We start from the raw sequence: 9,800 nt of genomic DNA, 5'->3' as shown, positions 1-9,800 counted from the left end.
TTCTTTGGAGACATGTCTGTTCAGATCCTCTGGGATCTTTAAATTGAGTTATTTGTTTTAGTAAAAATTTCATTGTGTTATTTTTTAATTTTTAAAATTGGGGTTTATTTGTTTATTTAACAATGGGTTAGTTGTCTTCTTATTGAGTTGTAAGAGTTCCTTATGAATTCTGGATACACGTTCCATATCAGATAGGTGATTTCCAAACGTTTTCTTCCATTCTTTGGGTTGTCTTTCCTATTTCTTGACAAGATTGTCAAATGACAAAATTAAAACAATTTAGGAACAAGTTTGATGCCCTTTATTCAAGGGAAAATAATCCATGGGTTGGGGGAATACAGTGGCACATTCTTCTCAAGGGATTTTGGTCAAGAGCGAGTTTATAGAGCGTCGGAAGCAGCAACGTGGAGACGGGGCATGATTGGCAGGGGCTGCATATCTGATCTTGTTTAGAAAGATCAAGGAACAAGGAAATAAACGTGGAGCCAGAGTTGGCTTGGAATTTGCGGATTGGCTGACTGGATATTCTGCGTTTCTGGTCAAGTGAAGCACTTACAAGAACCCTGAAGTTCAGTTTGCTGATGTGGCATCTTCAGCAGGAACAGCCCTGTCTTGGGCCTAGATATTTATTTCCACAGTCCCCCCCCCCCCCCCGCCACCGGTCATCCTCTTGGCCGCTCCAGAGGTTTGATCAAAAGCACTGGCCTGGGCTTCCCTGGTGGCGCAGTGGTTGAGAGTCCGCCTGCCGATGCAGGGGACGCAGTTTCGTGCCCCGGTCCGGGAAGATCCCACATGCCGCGGAGCGGCTGGACCCGTGAGCCATGGCTGCTGAGCCTGCACGTCCGGAGCCTGTGCTCCGCAACGGGAGAGGCCACAACAGGGAGAGGCCAGCGTACCACAAAAAAAACAAAACAAAAAAAACCCCACTGGCCTTAGTGTGACTCAGTTACCATTGCCTCCTTGGGTCTCAGTGTGGTGCTCACAGGAGAGGATGTCAAGCTGGTATTCTTGGAGCCGGTTATGTCCCCTGTTCTCTTTCGTCTTTTAGTCCGCAAGAGACCAACTATCGCCTGGTCAATGGCTGCCCACATGCATTTAAAACTTCCAAGAGAACACAGTGAATTAGGGAGACAAAAATTATTATTAGAAACAAAACAATGCCCATGGTTTGGAGAGCATGCCTGAGCTGGAGTCTCCACGACCCAAACCAGCTAGAATCAAATAAGTCAAGAAATGATCCACAGAAAGGGGATACAGACCTTCTCAACCTACAGTGGGCTTACAGCCTGATAAACTCATCGTAAGTTGAAATATCATAAGTCAAAACTGCATCTAATACGCCTAACCTACCAAACATTGGAGTTTAGCCTAGCCCACCTTAAATGTGCTCAGAATACTCACATTAGCCCGCAGTTGGGCAAAACCATCTAACACAAAGCCTATTTTATACTGAAGTGTTGACTCTCTCATGTAATGTATTGAATACGGTACTGAAAGTGAAAAACAGAGTGGTTGTCTGGGTCCAGAATGGTTGTAAGTGTGTCGGTTGTTCACCCTCGTGTCCACGGGGCTGACGGGGAGCTGTGGCCACTGCCCAGAGTCACGAGAGAGGATCAGAACCTGTTTGAAAATTAAAAAAAAATAAATACAACATATTTAGAAATAAATAAATACAACATATTTGGAAATCAAATTTAGAAAAGAATAAAGAGGATGGCTCTTACCCAGTGGATATGAAAACATTGTATTAAAATGGAGTAGTTGGCACAGAAAAATGAACCAGCTAGATTTAGCACTGAGATACAGAAAGTGACCCCCTATGCTGTGGGAACGAAAAACCTCATCTTTTGAAGCAGTTCTTGGAAAATTCACAGGAAAAAAAAAGGCTAATCACCTCATTTGAAAAAATGACATTAGACTCTTGTAAGACACCACCTAAAACTAAAGTCTGTTGACATTCTGACTGGAGACCTGAGATGCATTAATGTGACAAACTTCAGTGGCTTCATGTGTTGTGCACTGTTCCAGGTGTTTACAGACATGAACACACGGGATTCCCGCGACCCCACGAGGAAGGAGCTCTACTGCCCCTCCCTCCACCCCAGAATGACACCTGAGGCTCAACACAGCGGGAGCTGGAGGCCATGTGGCCAGTGGGACGTTCACCCAGCCTCCCTGGGCATCACCCCTTCTGTGCCTGTGTGCTCTCCACACGCACCTGCCCCGGACCCACCGCCATGTGACACATCCCTTGAACACTAGGTGCGGTATAACAACCATTTTCTCTTGCTTGGGGCTGTCTCGTGACTGCAATCAGGTGACAACCAGGGCTGGATGTCCAGGTGGGCTGGACATCCATGGTGGCCCACTCACCTGGCGGCCGGTGATGCCGGCTTTGGCTGGGAGCTCCTCTGGGGCCGTCCGGTGGGCACCCCGGGGACCTCTCCCCATGGCTTCCCCCAAGGCAAGTGTCTGAGGGAGCTGGGGGAAGGAAGCTTTCTCTGCAGCTTGAAGGTCACAGGGCCACTTCTTCTGCAGTTTTCGGTTGAAGGAGTCACAAGCCCACCTAGAGTGAAGAGGCAGCTTACGGACCCCACCTCTCAATGCAAGGAGTGTCAACGTTTTAAACCACTATAAAATGTAGTTAGATCAATGAGCTTCATCCAGAGCCACGCCCTGTGCTAAATCTACTTATATGAATAGTTTCACTTCAATTATACACAAAGAGAAAACCCACAGCCCCCCCGGTGGCGTCACATGTGCTAAACCCAGGATACAAAACCTAGATTTAACACCTCACCTAAGTGCAGTCTTGACCTTCCCCAGAAATGTCATCTGAACAGCATGGGATTTTCTGCTCAGCACGATGAGGTCACCTGTCACGTGGGGCCTCCCCATCCCCGGAGGAAGAAGAGGCAGCCTGCACGGTAAAACCCATGCCTTTCCTGCTCCCCTTCCTCCCAAAGATGTCTAGGCCCAAAATAACCCTTTTCTTTGGCTGCCTTCCTCACCCACCCTCCTTTCTATAGCAACTTCCATGCTCTAGGGCTCCTCTGCGTGCCCTTCAGGTTGCTCTATGCGATGCTGCCACATTCATGAGCCATTGGATAAAGCCAAGACCTTCAAACTCACTCAGTTGAATTCTGCTTTTTAACCACACTTATATTTACGTTTAAAATAAACAAGCATAAAAGTACAACTGTGCAGGGCTTCCCTGGTGGCGCAGTGGTTGAGAGTCCGCCTGCCGATGCAGGGGACGCGGGTTCATGCCCCGGTCCGGGAAGATCCCACATGCCGCGGAGCGGCTGGGCCCGTGAGCCATTGCTGCGCAATGTCTGCGCGTCCGGAGCCTGTGCTCCGCAACGGGAGAGGCCACAACAGTGAGAGGCCCGCGTACCGCAAAGAGAAAAGAAAAAACAAAGTACAACTGTGCAGATGAAAGTTTCAGGGTCTGTGCTTCCTACCTAGACACACCGGTCTGGGTGACCTCCTGGTCAGTGAGGCCTCCCAGTCACACTGTCCCACCCCCTGTCCCACCTGGGGTGGCACCGGCCTGAACCCTGCAGTGTGGGCTGCGGAAGCGGGGGCTAGGTGGTGGGAGAAGCAGGTGAGCCAAGAAGAGCACACCCCGACGCCGCTGCCCAGACTTCCACGACGAACAGGGCATTGGAAGCGTCACAAAGGGATGACTTTATGGGAAATCGGCCTAGCTGCTGGCTGCTTGTGGAAAGGCAAGATGTTCCACCCAGGAGGAGAGTCTCTGCAGGGAGGCCTTTGCCCCAGGCCACCACTTCTGTGTCCACAAGTCCCAGGATCCCCTGCAGGGCCCAGCCCCAGGCCCAAACCTGGCCAGTGCCAGGCCTGCAGACAGCGCCTCACTCCTTGAATCCCAAAGCCCTTCTGTTAAGTCAAGTCTGGGGTGAGAAGGCTCTGCTGTGCGCTCGGCGAAGACAGAGATGGGGGGCGGCGGGGCGGGGGGGAAGCCCTCGGGGCCCGGTGAGTCAGGGGGCGGCAGGTGGAAGGGGACTGTCCCCACCCTCTTCCTGGTGTCCCGGTTCTAGCTCTGCAGGTGCAGCTGTGGCACCTGAGGTGCCAGCCTTGGAGTCATCTAGGTGAGCTCCCTTTGTCCCTTCGCCTTCTGTGGTCACTGCAACACGACAGGAGGGCTGGGCAACGCTGACATGAGGTGGTGGGCATCTGGGAACAGAGGAAGCGTCACCCTCGGTAGTGAACGGTCAACGTGAGGACAGTGCAGGGAGCGGCGTTGTTCCCAGCTTGGGGCACTAAATATCCACTCTGCTGCAGAACGATGGTGACACTAAGAGGTGACATTGCCTATTAATTATACAGTCCTTAGGGAAAGAAGAAGGCCCACTATGTGTCTCAAGTTCTACACCCCTTACGTGGAGTTCTGCGCTAAGACCCGTTTTATCTAGGAGCCCAGAGAACAGAAGGAGGGGTGTAAATCGGCAAAATCCTTGTGGATTCCACGGCTCCCGAAATGTATCAGAGAAGGCCTGCTCTCACGCTATTGAATTCCCAATTCCGACCTTGTTTGACCTTGATTCTGACCCGTATTCCCACACTCCATCAGTTACACATACTTTTGGTCTTTGTTTTTTCGTAGGTACCCGAAGTTGTTTGTGGAAAGAGGTAGACGTTAAATCATTATTTTGCTTCTAGGGAACGTGACCAGTGAGAGTCATCCCAGGAGTCTGATCAGCTCAGCACACGTGCAGCCCCTCGGAGGGTGACTCAGGTCTCAGGCTCCATCACCTCCCCAGCCTCCTGTCCAGCCCCAGCACACAGTCTGACTCATTTGCAGACACAGCAGCTGAGTCTCTAGGGTCAGCAGCTTAGGTCCCCCCTCCTCTCCCTTGTCCGATTATCAGGAGTACGAGAGCTGAAGGCCCAGCTCGCCTGCCACGCCCGCTCCCCGCCCCTCCCCATTGCCTGCCCTCAGAGCCAGCGAGACGGGGTGCCTTCATAAAGTAACTGCCTAGATCCTTCCCGCTGCACCGCCCGAGACAGTGAGCAACTCGAGGAGTAGCTGCTGTTACTTTTTTATTGAGTAAAATAGCAGAGCGAGGGCATTTGGTTCACTTGGAAAGCAATTAGAAGAAAGAAATGAGTTAGAGCCCCTTAGCCGTTCCAAAAATGCCCAAGGAGCCTTCTCTGTGTGTCTGCTGGGACGGCACACGGAGGGCACATCCACCAGGCGGGTCACCCATCGGAGGGAGGTGTGAGCGCTCTGGGGGGGTGTGAGTGAGAGGCAGTCAGCGGCCTGCCTGATGCCCAGTCCCCGATTCATCCTGGCAGCTGAAATTAATCAGGGAGATGGTGTTCAACCAGGGGACGACGTAAACGTGGAAGTTGCAAAGCTTTTGCTGCGAAAGGGAAGAGAGGGATGGTTGGTCAGGGTTACAGTTAAAGAGGAAAGTGCACTGGCCCCAGCCCCCACCCCCAGCAGGCTGGCACTGAGACAGGACCAGAGGGGAGGACCCAGGGGCTGGGACCCAGGTCCAGGAAAGCCCCTGCAGAGGTGGGGCCCGGGAGGGGTGACAAAGGAGTGCAGCCCTCCCTGGGGCCGAGACCCCTGAGAACCAGCCAAGCCCCTGGGAGAGTCTGGCCTTTGGTGAGCAGGTGGCATGGTGGGCCGGTTACAGGCCTCCAATTCCCTCTAATCTGCCCGGGGATGGGGGCGCGAGGCTGGGATTAAAGGGCCCTTTCTCCCTTCCCAGCAAACACCCGCAGCTGGGTCCTCCATCCCGCAGGCAACAATCCCCAAAGCAGACGGTGCCCCAATTCCCCAGCTAAAACCCCATAAAGCCAGAGCAGTCACGTGCACACACATACCCTTCCCCTCACAGCCCCGGAAGGCACCCGCGATGCGCCCCCATGGGCACCCCAACCCCTGCTCCCATCAGGCACGAACCTTTTTCAGTTGTGGCTGGTCATGGAAGGGACAGTTGTCCAAGTTGTCCTGGGACTTTGTACACGTGGTTCGGCCAATCTCCACGTCCAAGAAGTAGTTCATCCCGGACACAACCTGGACACGGAGAGAGCACACACCCTTACCAACACCTGCCGGCTGCACACACGTGGTTACCTTCTTCCCACCGCTCCCCGCGTTCACAGGCTGCCAGAGCCACACCCAGGAAGCACAGCCGCCTCCTGACGGCCGCTGTGCCCCAGGCCCTCCCTGGAACTTGTTTACCAGCTGCTCCAACAAGGCATCTCCCACAGGGACACAGAGGGGGAAGCCAGGGACCAACGCTCTAACTGGGTCCAGGAACAGAAGGCACAGCTCCGAGGAGCCAGCCTGGGTACAGGCAAGCAACTGGCCAGCGCCCAGGACCAGGGAGGGGACTGAGCGCAAGATGGTGGCCCTGTGTCAAGAGTCCACACTGCATCCGCAGGAAAGCTGCTGCCTGGTGATTACACGTACGCTGAACTCCAGTCCCCAGGGCGGAGCCCACAGCATCCCATTCCCTGCATGTAGCCCAGGTTTATTTATTCCCTCCCGGAACAGAAGAAAATGAGAGCTTCACGTTCGCGGACGTTTAGGCCAATAAAAGACCGCCTGGAATGCCTTCCTCTTAGGTGTCGTTTTTGACGGGAATATTTCTCAAGTGTGTCATATATTGCGTGCCTTTTACACTTGAGATTACAGAATAGACGTGAACTCTGGCTTCACACAGGCATCCCAGACATGCTTCATTAGAACCTGGAGAAACACGGAATGAGGGGCCAGGGACCAGGCTCCGGACCCCACCTGGTAGACCCATGATCCCTCTGCTGTCAGCTTCCCCATGTGGCCAGTGAGCTAGTGTCACACTGGAGAGGAGCAGGCTGGAGGGGACCTGGTGAATGGAGAGAGCAGGTCCTATCCAAAGGGGACAGGAGCAGCCCACTGCTGCAGGAGGAGAAATGGGTCTGGTCTTGACCCATCTTCTGAAGTTTCAAGAGAAGGCGGCAGGGAGCCCTATGGCTGGCATGCAGGACCACACTCTCGGTGCTGTGTGGCTGCGTCCTGCTCTCCAATGGGATGCAGGCCGGATGGTCTAAATTCTAGCCTTCCTTCAAGGACCAGCGCAAGGCCCTGTAGCCCGTCCTAACTCTCCCTCCTGCCCGCTTCTCAACTCTGACAGTGGGCTCCTTATCTGGCCAGAACCCAGGCAGGCTGACAGAGGCAGAGGTCAGGCTGTCAGGGACCGCGTGCCCATCTCAGGGTGGGAGTGAGATGTCACAGCCCAGAGGCTGCTCCCATGCATGTGACCTGCAGGCGGAAGCGACGGTCCAGGAAGCTTTGTATTCTTACGCCAGACCCCCTGCTCTGGGACACACTGGACACCACGGGCCAACTCACGGACTTGTCTGTTTGCTGATGACCTCCGGGTGCCCTGGAGGATGTTCAGAGTGTCTGTCCCCAATGCCACTACACGACCACATGGTGGCCAGGTACGTTTAGTGGCATCTGCTGACAGGAGGCTCAGAGGGGAGCATGCCTCTTCTGTGTGACCAGAGGCTCTCTCATCTCGAGGAAACATCAGGCCAGCCCAAACCCACTGACAGTCTGAGCCACAACTGGCTGGACCCTTCAGAAACAACGCCAAGGTCATGAGACAACCCAGGGGCTGCTCCAGAGTAAAAGGGGCTGCAGGACAGTGGCTGCATCGTGTGGCCTGGGAGTGTCCTTGGCTATAAAGGACACAGTGGGACGATCAGGGGCATCTGAATAAGGCCTGTGTATTAAAGAGTCCTGCTTTTCAAAACTGTATTGTGGTTATGGAAGAAAATAACCTTGTTTTTAGGAAATATACACAAAAGTGTTTACCTTCAAAGGGTTCAGAAAAATAAATGCATATATACATCCCTACACACGTGTACGTGGGGTGAGGTGGATTAAGCAACTATGTCAACTTTTTAACGTTTGAAGAATCTGGGTGAAGAATCTACAGTGATCGTATGTGCTCTTTTTGCTACTGCTTCTTAAGTCTGAAATTATGTCAAAATAAAAAGTTAAAAGGAAAAAGTGCTTAAGGGCATTCAGTGGCAGAGCCAGGAGGACAGACAGGTGTGGGTCTGTTTTTACCTCGCCTGGGGTCATTTAGTTGACAACTCGCGCCAAGCCCCCGGGTCCCAGGAGGCTGGGCCCTGACCCCAGCGCCGACCGACAGGGCCGGCCGGTCTCGCGAAGGGCTGCGAGCGCCGGAAAAGGTCGGGGGCTGCGCGGGGGTGAGAAGTCCGTCCGCGTCCTTTGCGATCCCCCGGGGCCTCAAGGGGCTGGGAGCTGCCCTCCGGAGAGCTGGGAGGGCTGGGGGGGCGGGGCTGGTGAGCGCGCAGGCCACGCCCTCTCGGGGGCCGGCCTCCCGCATTCAGGGCTGCCCGGCCCCGGCGCCCCTGCCTTGTAGCTTGGCCCGGCGCCCCCAGCCCCTGCACCCGGGGCTCCGCGCCCCCTCCCCGGCCCCCGCATCCCGGCCCTGTGCCCCCTCCCAGACTGGACGCACCTGCTTGAAGGCGCGCACTACGCGCACCGCGCGGCTCTGATAGGCGTCGTTGCTTTGCTTGTTGTACTCTGTGATGGCAAAGGACACCACCTCCTGTACGCCCTTCTCGTTGACGTCCGCCTCCATCAGGCCGCCCACCAGGCCTTTCTTTCTGGCGCCCTGCCCTGCCGCAGGGCTCACGGCCAGGGCCAGGGCCAGGGCGAGGGCCAAGACGGCCAGCAGAAGCAGCGGGGTGCGCGGGGATCCGGCCATGATCTCTCGGAGGCGGACGGAGCTGCAGCCGAAGAGCGATCCGGTGACAGGAGCACAGCCCAGCCAGCCACCGAGTCTTTATCCCTGGGCTGCCCCGGATGCCCCGCCCCCGCCCGCCTGGCTTCTCCTCTTCCGCCCCTCCCCACCGCCCGCCCCTGTCCTCCGCCCGCCCCTGTCCTCCGCCCTAGTCCCGCCCCTCCCCCAATCCTGCCCCTCCTCTCGCTTCTCTACCCGCCCGACCCGGCTCGCTCCTTCCCAGTCCCGGTCCTCCTCTCCGAGTCCCGTTTTCCCACTCCCGCGCCTCTCAGCCCGGCTCACCCCCATCTCGCAGAAGGTGTCACCTCCTTGAGGCCGGCGATGCTTGTAACCCCGAGCTCTGTCTCCTGGTCTGAAAGGGGGAAGGGGCGTCTCTCGGCCCCCCCTCGGCTGTCCGCGTCTAGGAGTCCCCAGCGCACAAGGCTGCAGCCTTCCGAGGCAGACGAAGGAAGACCTCGTGTGCGCCCCGTCCTGGGGGAACTTCTTTGCCAAACATAAATGAATTAGCCTTTATTTGAGAAAAGCTCATCGGGTTCTCTCTCTCACAGCTCATTTATTTATTCAGCTGGCACACCTTTCTGGGGCTTCTCCCTGGCCAGAGGGTCGGGCCTGTGGATGGAGTGTGGGCGGGGGACCCGGGGGCCAGGGACTCCAGGTGGTAGAGCCCCTACCTGATGGAGACATAAGACAAACGCTTGCATAACTACATGAGCTAGGAGACACATTAAAAAGAGCAAAAAGTGGGCTTCCCTGGTGGCGCAGTGGTTGAGAGTCCGCCTGTTGATGCAGGGGACGCGGGTTCGTGCCCCGGTCCGGGAGGATCCCACATGCCGTGGAGTGGCTGGGCCCGTGAGCCATGGCCGCTGAGCCTGTGCTCCGCAATGGAAGAGGCCACAACAGTGAGAGGCCCACGTACCACAAAAAAAAAAAAAAAAAAAGAGCAAAAAGAAACAAGCATATAAAAACAATACTTTTTGTTTAACCCAATATATCCAAAATACT

The 9,800-nt window shown here is 55.3% G+C and overlaps 1 protein-coding gene across 1 annotated transcript; it reads right to left on the bottom strand.

The window, feature by feature from the left end:
- Positions 1–5,047: 5,047 nt before the first annotated feature.
- LOC132505030 (cystatin-C-like) lies at positions 5,048–8,855 on the bottom strand. The gene is made up of 3 exons (XM_060122886.1): positions 8,511–8,855; positions 5,936–6,049; positions 5,048–5,387 (listed from the first exon to the last, which is right to left on the bottom strand). Exons 1-3 carry the CDS (start codon positions 8,760–8,762, stop codon positions 5,277–5,279), a joined length of 477 nt encoding a protein of 158 aa, XP_059978869.1. The 5' UTR covers positions 8,763–8,855; the 3' UTR covers positions 5,048–5,276.
- Positions 8,856–9,800: the final 945 nt, after the last annotated feature.

This window comes from Lagenorhynchus albirostris, chromosome 15 (assembly GCF_949774975.1).
Source record: "Lagenorhynchus albirostris chromosome 15, mLagAlb1.1, whole genome shotgun sequence".
Classification (NCBI taxonomy): domain Eukaryota; kingdom Metazoa; phylum Chordata; class Mammalia; order Artiodactyla; family Delphinidae; genus Lagenorhynchus; species Lagenorhynchus albirostris.
Note: the sequence above shows the minus strand (reverse complement) of the source record. Positions and strands in the feature narration are given on the sequence as shown.

What these genes read in the sequence shown, in the direction of transcription:
- LOC132505030 (XM_060122886.1), bottom strand. Translation starts at nt 8,762, where the DNA reads ATGGCCGGATCCCCGCGCACCCCGCTGCTTCTGCTGGCCGTCTTGGCC. An exon ending in TAGTGCGCGCCTTCAAGCAG is followed by an intron (nt 6,050 to 8,510) that starts GTGCGTCCAGTC and finishes CTCCGTGTCCAG; the next exon opens with GTTGTGTCCGGGATGAACTA. An exon ending in ACCAGCCACAACTGAAAAAG is followed by an intron (nt 5,388 to 5,935) that starts GTTCGTGCCTGA and finishes TCCCTTTCGCAG; the next exon opens with CAAAAGCTTTGCAACTTCCA.